This window comes from Rattus rattus, chromosome 5 (genome assembly GCF_011064425.1).
Source record: "Rattus rattus isolate New Zealand chromosome 5, Rrattus_CSIRO_v1, whole genome shotgun sequence".
Lineage (NCBI taxonomy): Eukaryota > Metazoa > Chordata > Mammalia > Rodentia > Muridae > Rattus > Rattus rattus.
In genome coordinates this window covers 46,357,884-46,379,736 of record NC_046158.1, presented here as the reverse complement: position 1 = coordinate 46,379,736, position 21,853 = coordinate 46,357,884, and the positions used below count along the sequence as shown (strand labels likewise).

Below are 21,853 nucleotides of genomic sequence, written 5' to 3'. Positions count from 1 at the left end.
GTCTCTAAACAAGTGGTACAGCACTGATGGCGGCCGCCAGCGGCAGGAAAACAATCTGTCTCGCCTCCGTTAACGCTTCAGCCCGCAACAGAACAGATTCACACCACCTGCTAACCCTTCCTCAGACACAGTGAGGCTTTATGTTATTTCTTAGCTCACAGACAGACAAGAAATGATGACCACACTGAGCTGTGCAAGGAACTGCACGCAGGCGCAACATAGCTGCTCTCGAAGCTACTGAAATACTAACGATTCTTTACACTACCCAGGGCTTTCTTAGGTTATTAGAGGCAGATGATGCCAAGAGGCCTCTGGCAGACGATACAAACTGCTCTGCTGCTGCTTTCCAATGAAAGATGAATTCTGTTCCCCATGACCTGGAGAATGGTGTTTTACCACACACAGCACTTCAAAACAACAGCTGAGCTGAAGTAGCCCTAACCCATCAACTGCTCTGTCACACCGATTCTTACACGGGACTAAATCAAAACGCACAGCTCAGGAGCTCAGAGAGTTTATGCAGCCTATGCCTAATCGGCAGCTTTCGACACCCAAGTAGCTGAGTACCTGACAATAGTTGGGTTAGGTACTCCCACCCTCCCTAGCGTTCAGCTGCCCTCAGCTTACTGAAAGAGAGAGAACAAAAGGTTTTCTCTATTAATTTTTAAAACGAATAAATGTAAGTTGTTAAAGCACTTAGGGAAGATTAGGGCCACTTCCCAATTAAATTTGCTAATTTGGATCTGATAGAAATGTCAACAGTGCCTGTCAGAATAACGAGGAACTTTCAAAAATAAAAGCCTTGTTTCTCAGACAAAATTTGCTTTGTGAAGATGAGCTTTGACTGTAAACCCCTTGTTCTAGGGACAAAAAAAAAGTTCGTTTTATCTATCTCTGCCGGTGCTCACAGTTGCAGCCATAGCAGAGGATCAATTTCCATTACATTCAAACCTACACAAAGGGGAGAGGCGGGACAACGGCCTTGCTTTACACGTAGGCTTTGGAAGGTCTTAGGCACAGACAAATACTTCTCTAAAAGCCGTGCAGTCCTCATACCTGCTACTCACATCCTGTCATCACCACACGCTTCTTTGAGCAGGCACTGAATTTGATCCAAATAACTGTGTTTTAAAAACTGTCCATTTGGATTTTATCAGGACAGGGAGGAAAATTTCCATTCTCCCATTGATTACTGCCAGAAATGATAGTGTGTGTGTGTGTAGACACAAGCCTGGCTCACAGAATATTAGGCTTTATTTAGGTTGACGATGTTTTCCAAAGCATCTTCTGCAGGAGGAATCACATAAGGGCATGGCCTCCATTATCGGCCTTCAGGTTAGTGCTTCGTTCCAAGGGCCAGAAGCACCCCTTTCCTCAGGAATGACCTAAACCACCTGCAACGTCACTTTACCTCTTGACAGAATCGCTCAGCTTCTAGAGCTCCCTCTGTGTTCCCCAACATTTCCCAGAGCCTCCACCATCTTACCTTGTTATGGTCCCTCATATGTTATCAGAACAAGAAAAAAGGAACCGATGTGGTTTTGACCCAAATTCCAGTAGAAAAACTCAGAAATGAAAGAACTCAAGGATAAGCCATCCATTTTAATGGCAAAACTTAATAAGGCTGAGTCCCCAACTGTTAAAAACAAAACAAAACGAAAAAGAACCAGCACCTTTACTTCTTCTCGACGGGAATTTTATACACAACAAAGTATTAGCACAACCAAGCCGAAGAGATAATCACTCACCAAGACTCACATGCCAGATTCTAGATAACACAGAATCTCCATGTTTGCTCTGTTAGAGTCTTTGAAAGGATACCTTCTACCTTGTAAAGGGACCACAAATTCATCTCAAAGTACCTGCCTTTATTAAGACAACCATAAAAAGCTACATCACACCCACACACTCTGTGTGCAAGAAATTTTTCCTTAAATCTTCATCTGGGATTAATTGAATAAAAAATTATTAAGCTACCTCATAAAAGGCATAAGGCTTCTGAGGTTCTAATTGAGGGCTGGGACAGACATTCACAGACAGCGAAGATCATAAATAATTCTAAAAACCAAGACAGTGGAAAAGTCTTTGTTCAGATGCAAAGAAAATGTATTAGCTGTCTTGAATTTAATAAAGCTAATACATACAATTAATAACTTGTAATTTTGCTCAAAGAATAGACATTAGGCACTTACAGATTTCAAAGGCTCCAGGAAACAGGACAACAGCAGAGTTGCAACTAATTGACATCATCTTATGATTTCTCTCCTACCTCTGTTTCCCTCTCTTCTTCCTTCCTCTCCCTGCTCTTCCTCCTCCTCTTCCTTTCCTTCAAGGCTTACAAGTTATTCCACTTCAAAGCAGAGATAGAGAAACTGCCATAACTGTGCTTATAAATAAAGTTTTATTGAAACACTCCTGTACCCACTTTGTTTCCTTTCTGTCTTAGGTGACTTTCTTGCTCAAGTAACACAGTTGAAAAACTGCAACAGAGAGCACCCACAACTCTACAACACTACCAGGTCCTTACAGAAAAATTTGAAGACCCTTGTTTTAGAATCATACCAAAGGATGTCATGTGAGAAACTCAGTTATACAACGTAGTAGATGCATGGTCCCTGCCTTACTTTCTTCTGGCAAAGAATATGTTAAGAGATTAATTTTCACAGCTATTCTGAAACAATCTAAACCAATTTAATATTGTTCTTGAAATTCATATAAACCATAAGGAGTTTTAAAAGGTACCCTCATCAAAAATCTCATGATCGATTATAATAACTACAAACTTCTAGCTAATTGAAGGGTTGGCAATAGCTTCTCTAGCTTCTAAAAGCCGGGGCTGTGTGTCCAGATTGACCAGTATTATCTCTGTTGCTAGAAGCACCATTATTTTATGGCTTCTGAAAACAGATATAAATGAAGCAGGGAATTGCTGTGTAAGCACTGTTCACCCGATCTTTCTCCTGGACAACATTTATGGTGCCCTTTCAAGATTGAGAACTCATAATCTTGTCTACTGTGAATTAGTTAATATTTAATCTTTAATTGATTTTTTATTACATTTGAAAGGAGCACAATAAAATGTTATTTGCGCAACAGAAACAGTGTGATAGTTACCAATCGCTTCTGGTGGGGGTAGCCAGAACATGGTGCTAAATTAGCAGTGCCCTGGGCTAGTCTTCAATCTCCCACCTCACTTCATCCAAGCAAGTTCCCAAACCTACTCTGATTGTAAATGACATCAGTGTGTTTAATCGAACACACATATGCCACTTTTCTCACAAGTTGTCAACATGCAACTACCTGGTTCTTACCCTTGAACTGGCCATATTAGTTTGCATGAATTTTAATGAGAAAAAGTCACTTTTAATGTATTAAGAATGTAGTTTTTGTAAGCCTGAAGAACTCCATTAGTTCACAGATGAATCTCCTCCATGTTCTGCAGAGGTCCCTAGGGAGAAACCCCACCATAGGAGCTCAGTCACTAAAGCCCATCTAACCTGAAAGCATCCAACACCATCAGTAGGGGGCAGCTTGTGCTCAACAAAAATCAGAGCTACTTGATGGGATTCTAGCCAGCATCTTTATATGTACTGCCAAGCTCTTGAGGCCCAAATGACAATGAGCAATCAGAGACTCAATTTTGTGCTTCACAGAGAGGGTGGAGAACATCTTCTCCAGGTTAAACAGTTGAGGATGGTGCTGTAAGCTGTTGGGCAGAGTTCAGGGGAGCTCTAACAGTTAGCAACTATGTTTTCTTACTCCTCTTCCTTCAGCCCTCCCAGTGCCTGCCTTTACACCCTGAACTCTAGCTGAGGCATTTACCCAAAGCGCCTCTTTCCTCTGGGGTAGACAGTCTGTGTTTCTCCTCTTTCTAAACCCCACTTTTGCACTGACTACCTAGTAAGCGCCTAAGTACCTTCTAATTTGCCTACTAATTTCCATGTGCAGAGGCTCCGAGGCTGTGATTTCTTCCTGATGGCAGCTGCGTAAGGCAAAACTACTCAGAGCTCTCTTTTCAGAGCTGAGGAACCCAGATACCAAGCTCTCCAAAGTCACATTGTGATAATGGGGAGAGCCAGATCTAAAGCCAGTTCTGTGCAGTCTGGAGTTCAGGTTAGTGAATATCCTACCCATAGCTTCTTAGGGACAAATATAAGAGGCAGTGGGGATGGTTAAGAGAACCCATCAGATGAGGGACAAACAGAACAAGAACTGGCCCTGGGAGATGACAAGGGCATTGTGAGAGCCCTTGCAAAGAATGGCCTTGGGTGAGAGGCACGGTGCTTCCATGGAGGTCAGAACCTCACGCACACACTTGTTGGTATTTATAAAGATGGGGCTGAAGGCGGTCATGGTTCCAGAAGGATAGTTAGAGCTACAATGGGCCAAGTGGAGATTTTTCTAGGCTCTCTAGAATAACTTGAGAGGAATTCCCCCAGAAGACCAAATAAAAACTTCCCCATTGAAGAGAATATCCTAAGGAATGGAAGATATCACCCCCTCCCAGAGGCAGACCTCTAGTTGAGGCCGTAGAACTTAGGAAATATAATCATGGATGAATAGCACTGCTTGGGTCCAGAGGTGTGGGTCCTTGTGAAATATAGCAACACATAAGTTCTTGTCACCTTCCTGTACCTATGCAGATGAGTCTTTCCAGTGGCTTGACATCTGACAAAGACCAAAAAGAAAAGCTTCATCTTTAAAAAGGCATGTAGAGCTGCTTTCCCACCCAGGGCAGATCAGCGAGCCCAATACCCTCCCATACCCTACAGCATGTCTGCCTCCTAGGAGGTCCACAGTAACCAGAAAACATGAAGCCTGCTCTAACCAGAAACACAGGTGGACAGCACTGCCTGTCTTCCAGGAGACTGGCTCTAACCCAGGTCACAAAGCTCTACCTGCCTCCAAGGAGGCTGTCTAGAAAATCATGGACAGATGTCATCTAAACCCTAAGAGAATACAAATGCCAGTCTAGGATACTATACCCAGCAAAACTCTCAATCATCATAGATGGAGAAACCAAGATATTCCATGAAAGGAGCAAATTTAAACAATATCTTTCTACTAATCCAGCCCTACACAGGATACTAGAAGGAAATCTCCAACACAAGGAGGGTAACTATATGCAAGAAAACACAAGAAATTAAACATTTCACATCAAACCCAAAAGAGAATCACTCACACACATAAAATACTACTTCTAGCAACGAAAGTAACAGGAACGAACAATCATTTGTCTTTAATATCTCTCCATATTAATGGATTCAATTCACCTCTAAAAAGGCATAAACTAACAGACTGATCCAACATTTTGCTGCATACAAAAAACACACCTCAATAACAAAGACCAACACTACCTCAGAGTAAAAGGCTGGAAAAAGGTCACCCAAGCAAATGGCCCCAAGAAACAAGCTAGAGTTGCCATTCTAATATCTGATAAAATAAACTTTCAACCAAAAGTTATCGAATAAGATAGGGAAGGACACTTCATATTCATCAAAGGAAAAATCCACCACAAGAAAGTTTCAATTTTGAACATCTATGCCCCAAATGCAAGGGCACCCACATTTGTAAAACAAACTTTACTGAACTTCAAAACATTGAACCTCACACATTAATAGTGGGAGGCTGCAAACCCCCATTCTTACCAATAGACAGGCCATTGGAACAGAAACTAAATAGAGATACAGTGAAACTAACAGAAGTTATGAAGCAAATGGATTTAACAGATATCTATAGAACATTTCACCTCAAAACAAAAGAATATACCTTCTTCTCATGGAACTTTCTCCAAAATTGACCATATAATTGGACACAAAACAAGACTCAACAATACAGGAAGACTGAAATTATCCCATGCATTCTATCAGATCACCATGGACTAAGGTTGAACTTCAATAACAACAAAAACAACAGAAAGTCCACATACACATGGAAGCTGAACAATTTTCTGATCAATGATAACTTGGTCAGAGAAGAAATAAAGAAAAAAATTAAAGACTTTTTAGAATTCAACAAAAATGAAGGCACAACATACTCAAACTTATGAGACACAATGAAAGCAGTCTTAAGAGGAAAATTCATAGCACTAAGTGCTTTCATAAAGAAACCGGAGAGATCCCATACAAGCAACACACCTCAAGGCTCTAGAACAGAAAAAGCAAACGTACCCAAGAGGAGTAGAGGGCAGGAAATCGTCAAACTCAGGGCTGAAATCGACCAGTTGGAAACAAAGAATAAGCAAAAACAAGAGCTGGTTCTTTGAGAAAATCAACAAGATAGATAAACCCTTAGCCAAATTAACTAAAAGGCACAGAGACAGTATCCAAATTAATAAATCAGAAATGAAAAGGAAGACATAATAACAGAAACTGAGGAAATTCAAAAAATCACCAAAACCTACTACAAAAGCCTATACTCAACAAAACTGGAAAATCTAGATGAAATGAATGATTTTCTAGACAGATTCCACATACCAAAGTTAAATCAAAATCAAGTAAACTATCTAAACAGTCCTATGACCCCTGAGGAAATAAAAATAATCATCAACACACCCCCCCACACACACACACAAAGTCTACTGTCAGAGGATCCTACCGGACCTTCAAAGAAGAGCTAATACCAGTACCCTTCAAACTATTCCACAAAATAGAAACAGAAGGAACACTACCAATTCTTCTATGAAGCCACAGTTACTCTGATACATAAACCACACAAAGACTGAACAGAGAAAGAGAGAGGACTTCAGGAAAATTTCAGTTATGAATATCGATGCAAAAATACTCAATAAAATCTCCCAAACCAAATCCAAGAACATACCAAACAATCATTCACCAAGATCAGGGAGGCTTAATTCCAGGAATGCAGAGAGAGTTCAATATACGAAAATCTATCAATGTAATACACTATTATAAACAACCTTAAGAAAAGAAGTCACATAATCATCTAATTACATGCTGAAAAGCCTTCTACAAAATACAAAAGCAATCTACAGATTCAATGAAATTCTCATCAAAATTCCAACACAATTCTTCACAGACAAGGAATGAGCAATTCTCAATTTCATATGGAAAAACAAAAAACCCAGGATAATCAAAAAACTTCTGGGGGAATGATCATCCCTGACCTCAAACTATACTACAGAGCAACAGTGATAAAAACTGCATGGTATTGATAAAGAGGCAGACAGGTCAATCAATAGAAGAGAAGATCCAGGAATAAATCCCCACACTTATAGACACTGGATCTTTGATAAAGAAGCCAAAAACATACAGTGGAAAAGAGAAAGCATCTTCAATAAATGAATGGTCCTAGACTAACTGGCTTGTGTACATAGATGAATGAAAACAGATCTGTATTTATCACCTTGCACAACAAGGCTCAAACCCATGTGGATCAAGGACCTCAACATAAAACCATATACACTGATTCTAACAGAAAAGAAAGTGTGAAAGAGCCTCAAACTCATTGGCACGGGGGAATTAGTTGAACAGAACACCAATGGCTCAGGCTCTAGGATCAACAATTGATAAATGGGACCTTATGAAACTAAAAGGCTTCTGTAAAGTACACTGTCAATAGGACAAAAGGGCAGCCTACAAATTGGGAAATACAAACAAGCAAACAAACTTCCTTAACCCTATATCTCATAGAGGGCTATTATCCAAAATATCCAAAATATATAAAGAATTCAAGAAGTTAACCTCCAAAAAAACCAAATAAACCAATAAAAATGGGGTACAGAGCTAAACAGAGATTTTACAACAGAAGAATCTCAAATGGCTGAGAAACACTTAAAAATGTTCAAAGTCCTTAGTTATCAGAGAAATATTAAGCAAAACAACCCTGAGATTCTATCTTATACCAATCAGAATGGCTAAGATGAAAAATTTAAGTGACAACAGATGCTGGTGAGTGTGTGGAGAAAGAGGAACACTCCTCCATTGTTGGTGGGATTGCGAGCTGGTACAACCACTCTGGAAATCAGTCTGGAGGTTCCTCAGAAAATTGCTACCTGAGGACCCAGCTACACCACTCCTGGGCATATACCCAAAAGATGCTCCAACATGTTCATAGCTGCCTTATTTATAATAGCCAGAAGCTGGAAACAACCCAGATATCCTTCCACAGAAGAAGGGATACAGAAAATGTGGTACATGTACACAATGGAGTACTACTCAGCTATTAAAAATGAGGACATCATGAATTCTGTAGGCAAATGGATGGAACTAGAAAGTATCATCCTGAGTGAAGTAATTCAGACCTAAAAGGACATAAATGATATGTACTCACTGATAAGTGGATATTAACCAAACAGTACTGAATCCCTAGGATACAACCTACAGACTGTAAGAAGTATGACAAGCAGAAAGGCCCAAGAGAGGATGCTTCTATTCCACTTAGAAGGGGGAAGAAAACAACCATGGGAGGCAGAGGGAGGGAGGGATCTGGGTACGAGAGGGGAGGAGGAGAAGGGGAACAGGATCATGTATTGGGGGGCAGGAGAGAAGCTCAAGGGGTCAGGGGAATGGAAATATGCAGCTTCAGGGGTGGGAGGTGGGGGAACCCTGTAGAAAGTACCAGAGATCTGGGAGGTGAGAGACTCTCAGGACTCAATGGTGTGACCTTAGCAAAAGTGCCTAACAGTGGAGAGGGAGCTTAAAAGTCCACCTCCAGTAGATAGACAGGGCCTCAAGCAGAGAGACGGGGTTACTAACCCACAGTCAAAATTTCTGATCCAGAATTGTTCCTGTCTAAAAGAACTGCAGGAAAAAAAAAAAAAAAAGAACTGCAGGGACAAAAATGAAGAAGCACTGAAGGAAAGGTGGTCCAATGGCAGGCCCAACTTGGGATCCATCAGTGGGCATCAAGACCTGACACTGTTACTGATGCTATGGTGTGCTTACAGATGGGGGCCTGGCATGGCTGTCCTCTGAGAAGCTCTATCGGCAGCTGGCTGAGACAGGCGCAGATACTTACACCCAAACCATTGGACTGAAGTTGGTGAACCCTATGGTTGAAATAGGGGAAGGATTGAAGAAGCTGAAGAGGAGGGTGACCACATAGGAAGACCAATAGACCTAGACTCCAGGGAGCTCCCAGAGACTGAGTCCCCAACCAGGCAGCATACAGGACCTGGTCCAAGGCCCTTGGCACAGATATAATAGAGGACTACCTGGTCAGGCCTCAGAGAGAGAAGATGCACTTAATCCTCAAGAGACTTGAGGACTCAGGGAAGGAATAGTCCTGGTGGTATGTGTGGGGTGCACCCTCTCAAGGGCAAGGGGGAGGAGGAATGCAATAAGGAACTGTGGGAGCAGAGACCAGAAAAAGTCGGGGGGAAGGCTAGAATATTAAAAAAGGCATGCAGATGTTGAGTTGGTAGAAAAAAGCCAAAAATCTCACAAATTTATCCTGTAAAATAATTCTTTTGCAGATTACAGGGCTGTATTGTTTTCCCATTACCATGAAAGCAGCTACGAGTTCAGATGCTTTTTGGCTGTTGAAGTCAGAGAATAACTTATTCAAATGAGTCATGTTTTCTTCTTCATATCACGAAGTCTCTCTCTCTCTCTCTCTCTCTCTCTCTCTCTCTCTCTCTCTCTCTCTCTCTGTGTGTGTGTGTGTGTGTGTGTGTGTGTGTCAGAAATGGGGTGTAGGCTTGGATCATGACTACATTCCTAAGTAGAAACCTCAGGCTGTCAAGTGCCTGAGGAAGAGGGTGAGAGGCGCAGTACCAGGGAGCAGCACCAATGAGAGATGCTTATCATTTTCCACCCATCCGAGCATCGATGGATGTCACCCAGTGAGAGCTTAGCCTTTCAAGAAAGAAGAGGGACACTTGATACAATCTGACTTTGATGTCACTCAAGTCACTCTTATGAAAGACAATGCTCACACACCGGGGTCTCAGGACACCTTTACATTCCTCAAAAGCACTGAAGAGGTAATGCTCAATCCGGCAGACGTGAAGATGTTCAGAAAACAAATGCCACTTACTTCGGCTGCTGAGACTATTGAAACAATGGTCCCTAAAATCGAAATGTCCAGGAATCTCATGCTGCCAGAAGGAGAAGGCTGAAGCCTGGTGCCGGCAGAGGAGAGACTAGTCTCCCAGAAAGAGATTTCACACAGTTGAAGGAGAGATGAGCTGAGGCGATGGTGGATCGAGGTGTAGAGCGTACCTTGACCAGAATTGTTTAGCTATCAATATTTGTGGTCCTCTGTTTAAACTAAACCTCGTGCTAGGACCCTAAAGATAGACTGGTGTGTGTGTGTGTGTGTGTGTGTGTGTGTGTGTGTGTGTGTATGGTGTATGTGAGTTTGTGTGTGTGTGTGTGTGTGTGTGTGTGTGTGGTATATGTGAGTTTGTGTGTGTATAGTGTATGTGTGTGTGTGTGGTGTATGTGAGTTTGTGTATGTATAGTGTGTGTGTGTGTAAGTTTGTGTGTCTGTGTATCTATGTGAGTGTGTATGTGTGTTGTCACTAGATTTCTTCATGGCCACATAAACAGATTTCCTTCTACTGTCAAGCCCAGCTTTTACACAGATGCTGGGGATCCAAACTGAGCTCTTCATATTTTTGCAACAAGTATTTTAGCAGCTGAGCCATCTCCCTGGCAGCCTGCTTCTCACTATCTATGCGTCTCTGTAACTGGCTTATTGAAGACAGGTGGCCAAGTTTGTCCCATTGGTGCTAGCATGGCACAGGCTCTGACCCTGGTGACAAAGAATTTCCAGGAGGATTTGTTCATGTGAGCTCTAGCAGCATTCATCCTATTAGAGGTAAGAAAGTGAACCCTGCCTTGCTGGTGCACTAGGAATCAGTCCAGTTTCTGTACTGCTTATTTATGCTTGGGACAGGTTCTGAGACCTCCTTTCTTAGCTCAGAAAACCAAGAAAGACACAGAAAGGCAAAGTAACCTTCTCTTCAAGGTCACACTGGGGACTGTGCTGGACAGGGAAGGGGTCTCGATACTTTCTCATGGTGGTGAATTTAAGGGATCTCTTATTATGCTAAAATGGGTCCCCCCTCGTGAATTAATGGTAGCTGCTTTTCAAATGTTCTTCTTTGGGAAAAGGGAAGACGTACTCACATTTGCTTACTCTCTTTTTATGATTACCATGTTGATTTTGATTGATCAGAAATATGTAAATCTGTGAACACTAGTTTAGTTTTAGTTCTCGGCTTAGATTTGGTTAAATTTTGATTACTATGTGCCAGGTGTTACTCATTTTTATCCACTGAACATGGTGTTAATTTAGTGTATATTACTTCCAATTCAATCTAGGGCACACTGGGTCCTTACAGGGAATTAAAGGATGCATTTCCTTTTACTCTATAGGAAAGGTCTGGGACATGGGTAGGCTCTGTAAGAGAGCTAAAGCCCCACAGTAGTGGACACAAGTAAGTTTCCACCAAAAGTTACAAGGGAACCAGACATGCCAGTCACCAAGTTATCCTTGTGCTATATTTCATCACTAAATCTCTCTCTGTCAAGACTGTTTGACAAGATGTAGTGCTCCTTCTAGAACAAGAGAAAGCACCAGGCGGATATTACCAGCCAGGGTCTGGAACTGCTCCAAGGAGGCCTGTCTGAACATGAGCAGGGCCCCATTGGCCGAAGGCCCAGGCCTTTGAGCCAAGCAGCAGCAGCGGCTTTAGAAGGGACACGCGGTTTAGACATAAGCAAGCTGTTCTGAGTGGAACAGAGTATTTATTAGCTTGCCTTGGAAAATGTAGATGTGCAGAAAAATGCTCACTGAGAACAGGTGGCCAGAGCACAGAATTGGAACACATGGTAAGCCTCGAGGGAACCGGGAGAATGCCTGATAGTTTTGATGGTATCTTAACTATTTTTTTTTTTAAACGAAAGAAAACTAAAGAAAAAAAAAGTAAGGAAAAATTTTCAGGAAGGCTTACACTTTTTTGTAGCATGTATTTAAATTATAAGTCCACTGGGCTTTCGCCAGGCCCTTCCTTTAATAGCAGTGTCCCCCACTGAGCAGTTAAGTCCCAACTTTGGAAATGAACAAATCATTGTATTCTTTCTCAAACACAGAAGGGATTGGAAGGCTCTCCCCTCGTTTTGAATCTCTAGATTTTTGGTGGAAAAAATAATGTTGAAAAGGAGGATGAATCTTTGAATATCCTATCATTTTTAAAAGATTGATAAAACGACTCCGTAAAAACGCTGATCTCTAAATCTGAATGTGATGGCTGGAGCCTGTAATCTTAGCATCAAGGAGGCAGGCTCAGGCGGCATGTCTGAGCCCAACATGGGCTACAGAATAAAAACTTCCCTGTCTCAAGATAAACAAAAACAACAAAAGGCATGTGATTACTATGTAGAGAAATGATTTATAAACTGAAAGGAACTCTCGTTTAGCCTTTTTAAGACCTGGCCTTTGTTTGAAATGACCATTTGGCTTGCTGTGATTTAACAAGGGAACCTGAGTCCTGCTAATTACTTTTAAGGACCTCACACATAGCCAGTTTCCCAAAGCTGCTTTCAGCCTCCACTGCCCACAGGGCTTTAACAGGTCCATTCCAAGATGAAGAAAGGATGATTTCAGACATAGAAAGTGGAGAGTGTCTGGCAGCCAGTATATATCATAAATAACCAATGGCTGGAAGAACAGATCTTCCTGATGGGAGTGGAATGGTAGGGAGCTGCTGGAGACTTATGGGACCAGTCAGAGAGGCAAAAGGGCAGCCTAGAGCTACAGTGTCTAATGGCAGACAGCAGCGAGAGAATCGGTTCCATATTAACACCTGTGCCAGCTACTAAACAGGTCTGGTGGTGGCCAAATGCCTATTTTGTGTAGAAACCAGAATAAACCAGCTGTGTCAGAATATACAAAACTACTCTGATCAAATGAAAATAGAGGTGCCAAGCATTGTAATAGCTTTGTGGAAAAAAACCCATAAAACCAAGTTTTAAACATTGACAATATACTGGCTTAGGCTCAATTCCACAGACTTCCTGGTGAAATTATCATTTTTCTTAAGTGTTCCCTATCTGACGTCTTAACTATACTAAAAAAAATATAAAGAGCTGTATACTTCAATGTTTTAAAGCAACCTGCCCACCAAAGCAGTCACGATGATGCCTATTTCTCTTACAACAAGGGAGAGTCCCCAAATATACCTGCTTACGAAAAAGACAAATTATATGCACAATAGGAAAACTCAAGTAAGTGGAGGGGCTCAGTGACCTTTGGAATAGGAACATCTTCTAGGACTAGGCTTTTAGAAACAAAAGACAGTCATTCCCTGCTTAGTTAATGTGGCCAACTGTGGATGGCACTCCAAAATATCAGCAGGCAAAGGAAGACTCCATAAAACAGGGGAATGCTACAAGAGCCTGTAAGAGGCTCATGTCACGAGCATGACAGGGCAAGGCAGGACTTGTGAAATTCGTCTACTCTCGGAGTGAATCTTAAGACCTCACTTTGCAACCCATGACTCTAATTCACTCCCACATCACATGGCCTTAAGAGACTCACACTGATTCATCCAGCATTAATTTCTCAAGTTAAAAAAAATATAAAAGAAAGAATGTTCTGCACCTCTGTGCTATGTAAGTGTGACTTATGTGGCTACCAGGACAAATGAGCTACTGGAAAAGTAAATATAAAGTGAGTTTAATATGGAACCTGGCTCAGAGGAGATCATTAGTCTAAACGGTCCGACTACCAGCATAAGGAATACTCTTCACGTGATGGAGGAGAGCCAGCCAAAGATCATCACTGGAGACTTTTTAACTGTTTCCAGAATACTTGGTAAGACAAGTAAGGAGCCACAAGTGTAGGTGTTTATGAGTCACCCAATATATCTAAGCTGGTCTTGATGGGACCATATACTTAAGATAGGTTAGGATCAAATCGTAATATAGTTAGGAGAGACTTTTCCCCCTCTCCTTTCTTCCTTCCTTCCTTCCTTCCTTCCTTCCTTCCTTCCTTCCTTCCTTCCTTTTTTGCTAGCCAAGCACATGTCTACTGCTGGAAAGAGAGAGTCCTACCCTTGAAGATACTTGCACCCATATGCCCCCCCCCATGCACACCCTCCCCACCCCACACACATATGCGCACAAAATAAATGAATGTAAATAATTGTAGTAACCTGACTTTCTCTCATGTAGATGGATGGCAGGAGATGATTTTTAATAGACATGGGAATATTGAGAATATAGCATGACAGAGAAAGGAAGTGGTCAGTCACACAGTATCCCCCCCAGGGGCTAGCAGGATGGGACCAGAGTGAGCAGATCTAATGCTCAGAAGCTTATGCAGACAGTCTCTCAGTACAGGGAACTCCAGGGGAGCAGAGGGGCAAAGCAGAGCCCACTTCACTCAGGAGAACTGTTTCTGTGCTGCAGTTGGACGCTAGATGAGTGTTTTTCAACCTGTGGGTCATGACCCCTTTGGCAAGCCTCAGTCTCTAAAAACATTTATGATTCTTAACAGTAGCAAGAGTACGGTTACAAAGAAGCAGTGAAACCAGTTTATGGTTGGTGGTTGCTACAGCATGAGGAACTGTGTTAAAGGTCACAGCATTAGGAAGGTTGAGAACCACTGAGCCAGAGATTCCGTTAACTGGAGAACTCGCTGTGCATGTGGTGGGGGGAGTATAAAAAGCAGCACGGACAGACAGAACTCCTGTAACAGTGCGGGAACTGGTGCTAACCAGAGCTCCCAGAGCTCAGGGATGCCTTTGACACCTTCACCCGCCTTAATCCAAGCCCGTGTAACACCAGGACTCTTACCTTCCTTTTGATATCTGTGAACTGGGAAACCATTAAAGACCAATAAAACGACAGCTCCAGGATGTAATAGTAGTGAAGGTCAGCAGTGAGTGGCTGAGGAAAAGAAGGAGAAGAGTTACATTTAACAGGAAACCCAATTTGTATCCCAAAAGCCAAAAGCTCACGGCTAACTGGTCAACCAGGCTTATGCTGAACACATGCAATCCCACTGTTTTCCTGGTAGACAATGGTACTCTCCAGGCTGCCTACAGACCACAACTTAGAGGACATTAATTCCACTTCATCTCAAACCCAGAAAGCATCAGCTACCATGGCAGTTTGGGATTCAATTCATTATTGAGCGTAACAACAGCATCTCTGGTTCTGTCACACACAGCAGCTACAAGATCCCTCAGGCAACTTGGGACATGTTCTAGAGCACACGCAGGACAGCTGTTGTGACAGCTCAAAGCACAGAACAAGTGGGTGGCAGGGATGCTTTCCGGAATGGTCAACGAAGTGCGAGTTCCATAGAGTTGTGTGTTTAGAAATTGTTCAATATGATGCTATATTCAGAACAAAGGATTCTGAACTATTTACTTAAAGGTCAGAGGGGCAGGAAGGCTGCCAACATAGTTGACTAAGCAGACAGCCAGGATGTGTGAGAGGAAGGCCCAGCTCCACAGCTTGGTAGTAAAGTCACTTATAAAATGGCGGGGCCAGGGATGGAAGATAATGCCTGTTCTGACTGCCTCAGAGGCTCAGGGAGACAGGAGCGTGGGTGAAGTGTATTTCTCATACACACAAAAAGTTACGTAAAATTTCAAGTTTTCGCAACAACCCTTTGATAAGCTACTTTTAGTTATTTTACTGAGCTATCATGAAGTGTCTTGGTTTACTCAAATAATTAAAAACAAAACTCTAAAACTCTTCAAATACATTTATACCACCATTCAGAAGGCACCACTCCATACTGTAAAAGAAATTAATGTTATATGTGCCATATGCCAATCACAACATAATGGACAGCTATCACAAGATAGATAGCCTTTACTCACTCAGTACAGGCATCAAGACTCACTGACTGAAAGAAGCATTGGTGCTCAGTGGTACCTTGAAAGAGATCTACTAACACTGATGTGTCTCTTTAAGACTGAAAGACATTAGCAAGGTATTTAGGCAAATGCTGTCAGCAATGCAGTCTGGGAAAATGGTCCAGGTTGGAGCTAAGGTCAAATTTGGTATTGATGAAATTTTCTGACCTCTGGCATCCACATCTGAGAAAATGCCTCAGAGGGGTCACAGGACAAGTCAGATCACATTTGGTAGTGCAGAGTTCATGCAAGAGCATCTCAGTAATCAGCACTCACCAGCCGCTCGGCAGTTGGTGAAACACACTCCCATGACTCACTGAGCATCCTGAAATCTGTAAAATTACTACTCTCGTTTCTCATCTAGATTATATAGCTGACAGAAAATTGCTATCAATTAACTCAGGTTAAAAGGTTAGATCCAGGTCTCAGAGCTATTGAGGCCCTGATCTCTGCATTAGACTTCTCCTGCCTCGTGTATGCGTGCCCCTTGTAACAGGCTGTACAGGGTCAACTGCATATAACCTTGTCTTACTTTAATCCGTAAAATACACATCCGTATGGAATTCGTACATGTGTAACAAACAGGCACTGTCATATAAAGGAGGGAATGTTTAAAATTGTAGTACACTACTATTTTTCACCTAAAAATCTATCTTGTTACTTACGTAATATATAATGACATAATGAATATTTCATAGGCTTGTTCAATATTTAAGAGTGCACTGAAGGCTTGAGATTAAACTCTGGGCTATAATCTGCTCTATGTATTTATATACATATGACTTATACAAAGTATTATACTTGCATGTATGCTACTTAATTTCCTATGCCCCCTACACAAAGTAAGTCATTAATTTTTATTAGCATTTGGCACTTGTCAAGGCTAAACCACTGTTGTCAGAGATCATGAGTCTATCTTCAATTTGGGGAGTGCTGTGCTGAATTACTCACATTGGGCTATGATGCCTTACTAGGAGAAGACCATTCTTGACCAAATCCACACAGGTGGGGTATCTTTCTTTCCACCCTAATGGCATTTCTCACTTTTAAATATAACCTTATCTCCAAGCCCCTCAGACTTTTTTCTGTGTGGAATCTATGGTGCTGTCGGCAAAACAGCCCACAGCTACATTCTGGGCTACAGTCCTAGGCATTCATCTGAATCCGAGCAACTTCTCAGCTACAGGCAGAATTCGGAAGTTATTTTAGGCTACATTTACAGTTAAAAACAAGGTTAAGTGTTACATTTTATATGACATTTGTTGAAATGTCTTTCATGTTGCAGAATTTACCTTTTAAATGTGGGGCACTGTAGTGGCTGGCATGCCAACAGTCCAGTTGAAGTTTCTAGAAGCCTTTGGTGCTCTTTTTTAAGTAGAAATGTAGATAGGTATGGATAGTAAAGTATGGTTGGGCCTGAGACAGCCTGTTAGGTAAGTGGCTGGTTTCTGTCCGCCAAGCCTCAGTCTCTAACAGTTATCTCAGGAGCTCCCAGCTTTCTCTAACTATATCTTGCTGCTTATGTAAATTCTTTCCTAATCTAAATAAATTAAGGGATTCAAATGCAAAGTGGAATTCTATTTCAATTCACCCTTAGCCTTGAAGGAGTACCCAGTGTCAGCCTCTACCCATTGCAACTCTGTGGGTAACAGGGACGGCACCAAGGATGTGTTCCTCACCAGCCTTATGCGCCCAGGAAGTCCAAATGCACCTGAAGGGGCTCGGCACGAAACCCAGTTCCATTTGCTTCCCTTACAGGACATGTCCCGACTAACTAGAAAATTCCAGGTCCCACCTTTGATATTCCAATATTAGTTGATTTAGGGATGACTTTGTGCTAAGTAATGAACTCATAAGGAGATGGAAAAGAACAGCAAAGGGTAGAGCCTTTTCAGGGCTCTGACTGAATTTCAAAGACCACCACCTCCTGTTTTAGTTACTGAAACAATTCAGCCATGTGTGATGGCGTTAGGACATTTTCCTGCATTCGGAGAGGTGGTTTGCAATTCACGTCTTTAGAGGCCACTTCTAAGCTGCAAAGTCAACAGAACTCAGCAGGCCAGGGCCAGCTCCACACTTGAACAGTCCCATTTGCCATGGGGGTAAGCCTGTTCTGCCAGTAGGCCTTCAGACTGCCCTCTGTACTGAGAAACAGGAACCAGCCACTCAGTCAAGTGGCGACATCTTGTTCTCCAACAACCTTCTGGGTTTATTCCATCTGCTAAAGCGACCAGACTTTGATTATGCACCTCAGTAAGAATGCACAAAGTCTTGTTCACCAGGTTATGGTCGGCACTAAGAATCAGGTATGATGGTGAGATGTCAGTGACCTGCCTGACACCAGCGAGTTGACCAAAGGAATGTCTCCCAGTCTGTAAACCCCGGAAGTAAGGCTTCCTTACCTGGTAAGGGTAGTTATACCAGCAGTGCCTTGTATTCCACAACCAAGGGGTCTGAAAAAAATAACAGAGAAATAGACTTTACGTGCTTTAGAATATTATTAAAACAACAGGCAACACGCTGTGCATCCTCTCTGGAACTGAGCTCTCTCTTAGACCTGGAGATTTACATATTCTGCTTGTCACTCGGCCGTATCCCTGCAATGTACCAACCCCAACAGCTGTGCCTCCAGAGCCAGATGCAAACCATCCATCTCAGTTACGGAAAAACACTGCTACCGACGGGTACAGCCTGCCCTGGAACACCCAGGCTGTATCTATAAAGCCATCTTCCTCATGCCTTGCTTGACTAGGGTTCAACCACCATGCTTCGCTTCAGCAGGGTGATTCAGAGGACTCCCTGTGGTAGACCTTCCATCTTCCAACCTGTGGTCCACATCTCTAGGACAAATCATTCTTCATGCGGTCAACTATTTGTCTTATAAAAAAAAAAATACAGTGCTAAAAATGTCTAAGTATCCACACGAATCCCAAATACCATAACAACCAGAGATGGATTGATCCGAATTGAGACAGACAGAGAGCTGGACCATCCAATGACATCAGAAAAACATCCTCAAATACATGTCTCATCCACTGTTAGCCATCAACTTGGTAGTACACGTCCCATCCCTGTACATGTGATATACCTATACTGTTCTTATGACTCCTCACCTCGATCATCACTTCTGGAACACAGGGATGGAGACAATGAGCTCCTGGCAGCTGATCCCTGTTAGGCCCTTTCCGCGTTAACCCACTGCAGTGGTACTCGTGCACACTAACTCACTCAATCAGTACAACAGCTGCTTTTTTCAGTAAGTAAATGCAGGCCCTGAGTCTGGAAAACCTTCCTAGTCACGTAGCTCAGTGTTGCCTAAACTGTAATCAAATAGAGAGTGTGTGGTCCCCTGCTGAAATGGTCGCTGTGTCCTGTCTGTGAGTCTGATAAAACTGAGCTGAAAGAAAGGGCTGTTTTGTGAAGTAGAATTTAAAATGTCTGCTCAAGGGCTCTCTAACAGGCGTGTCAGACACAGGTCTGAGCACGGCACACGTGGAGCTGACCAGGTTTGGCCTTTTCCCTTCTCCCGTAGCTAAAACCCATTAGGGTTGCTTCCTAAAGCTAGACCCCAAGGTCCATTCAGTCTTTTGGCCATGGACTCATTCCTGAGACAAAGCAACAACAAAACAAGAACAACAACAACAAGAACAACAACAACAACAACAAACCAAGGTTCAACAATCAAAATTACTATTTGGTTAATGTGTCCATTCAAGATTTACAAACTCACTCTAGCACAGCCCCACCCCCTTCCCTTTTCGCCTTAAAAACCCAATCCTGCAAACAAACAAACAAAAACCCAAAAACCAAGAAACAAAATAAAACAACCCACCTGCTTGCTTGCTGCTTGTTAAGGTCTGCCTTCAGACAGACAGACAGACAGACAGACAGACAGACAGACAGACACACACACACACACACACACACACACACACACACACACACAGTGCACCCCTTCGCTTGCCCCTCCAAGCTTACTCATCTCCTTTGCGGATGCTGAGAATCTGGTGTCTGGGTGTGTCCTATACAGACTCTGAGGGGCCCTTCCTCCCTTACATCTGCTGTCTCTGTGTTTCTTCTGCTGCTTCCTTTCTTTACAGAGTTGTTCTGTTTCTGACTGATTTTCACTTGCTATTGGCCCAACACCATCCACATTGTGTAGTCTTGCTGTCCTTGATTTCCTGGGCGTCTAAGTTGTGCCTACTTCCTTCTCTCTTTTCTGTACCGTTGATGTTTGCTGACTGACTATGGGGTGTGTGGTGGTTTGGATAAGAATGGCTCCTATTGGCACATATATTTGATTCTGGGTCCCTAGTTGGTGAAGCTCTTTTGGGAAGGATAAGGAGGTGGGTGGGGCTTTGTTGGAGAAGGTGTGCCACTGCAGATGTGAGGTCTCAGAAGCTCACACTAGACCCAGTCTCTCAGTCCCTCCTGCCCAGACTCTCTGCCTCCAGCTTGTGGACCATGTAGTAGTAAATTCTTAGTTATTGCTCCAGCGCCAGGCCTGCCTGCCTGCCTGCCACTATGCTTCCCTCCACGACTGTCATGGACTCACCCTCTGAAACTATAAACACGCCCCCATCTAAATGCTTTCTTTTACAAGTGGCCTTGCTCTCTCTTTGCAACAACTAGAAAATGAACTAAGACAGGGCAGAGATGAAGATCAGATGAGACGGACTACATAAAAATACTACAGAAGCTACAAAACCTTAGCACGTTATTACATTTTTATACCGTACAGACAATACATGTTCATTGAAGGAGATTAGAAAACACAGAAAAGAATGGAGATAAAAACAACTAAATTCTCATCAGCATCAACATTTTTAATTATAGCATGTTTTTGTTTTTTTTCCCCTGTGTGATACAGATATAAATAATGGATTTATTTTTAAATATACATACATAAGCATGTTTTAAAAATGTGGGCATAGCATAAAACCTACTTTAGAGTTCAGTACGATCTTATTTACTGCTTTTATCTCTGATAAAGTCATTTATACAATTAGCTGAAGATCCCCAGGGGAACATTATGTCACGGGCACATTTCCCTCAGCCTCAGCACCTCTGCTCAAGTAGACAGGTCAGCAAGTCCTGAATGCAAATGACAGGAGTACATGAGGCCTGTAGCAGGCCTGGAAGAGCTTTCTGGAAATAGCGCTCTCAAGCCCCTGGGCGCAGTGTATCTGCCCCTCAAGACAGAAGCACAGATCTCTTTGACGTGGTCATCCTTTCCTGTAGCAGGCAGGACATCAGACACAGGGAGACCCAGCATCCAGGGCTTCTCTTCCTCTCTCAGCTTCTCAGCATATGTTTCATTCTAAAACCGAAGCTTCTCCATGTGTGCCCTGGACGGTCAGCATCTAGACCCATGGCTTCAGTGGTCCTGTCACCTGACTGCCCTCTGCAGAAGACACAGGCCTATCTCACACTGATCTCCTGACATTAATGGTTGTCCAGAGAGGACAATCAGTCTTCTCCAGGGACGAGTGCCGCTCGTAAGGGATCATCTCTGAACACATACAGATAGGAATCACACTAAGTGGCCTGCCTCATCAGATTGTCTTCATAAACAAACAAGCAGACAAACAAGCAAGCATATGTATGTCTGTAACAATATGAGGACAATGGAGGGCATGGGAGGAGTTAGAGGAAGGAAATGGAGAGGAAATGAGTGAAATACAATACCCGTTTAAGAAATTCTTCATAAATACATTTTTAAAAAGACATGAAGTAAGGCATAAGACTGGGTGGGAGGCACCTAGGGGGAGTTGGGAGGTAGTGAGTGTTAGCATTCTGTCTAAGCTCCGCCCACAGGTACCTGGCAGCAGCCAGGTGTGCCTGACTCACTATAAAAGGGGCTGCTTGCTGCCTTCTTTCTCTCTTGCCTTCTTACTCTTGCTCTGTCCTCTCTCCCCACTCCCCTCACCCCCTCTCTCCATGTGCTCAGGCTGCCCCCTCTCTCTCTGCCTTTCTCTGTCTCTACTACCCTCTCCCCTCCCCATGCTCTGA

The 21,853-nt window shown here is 42.8% G+C and overlaps 1 protein-coding gene across 2 annotated transcripts in view; it reads right to left on the bottom strand.

The window, feature by feature from the left end:
* The window catches only part of Cers6 (ceramide synthase 6), a 231,728-nt gene that overhangs the window by 43,600 nt on the left and 166,275 nt on the right, over positions 1–21,853 (bottom strand). For both annotated transcript variants that reach the window (XM_032903424.1, XM_032903425.1), the window contains exons 5-6: positions 18,244–18,294; positions 14,769–14,861 (exon numbers count right to left, since the gene is read on the bottom strand). In XM_032903424.1, coding sequence (XP_032759315.1) covers positions 14,769–14,861; positions 18,244–18,294 — 144 coding nt within the window. The remainder of the gene's footprint in view (positions 1–14,768; positions 14,862–18,243; positions 18,295–21,853) is intronic.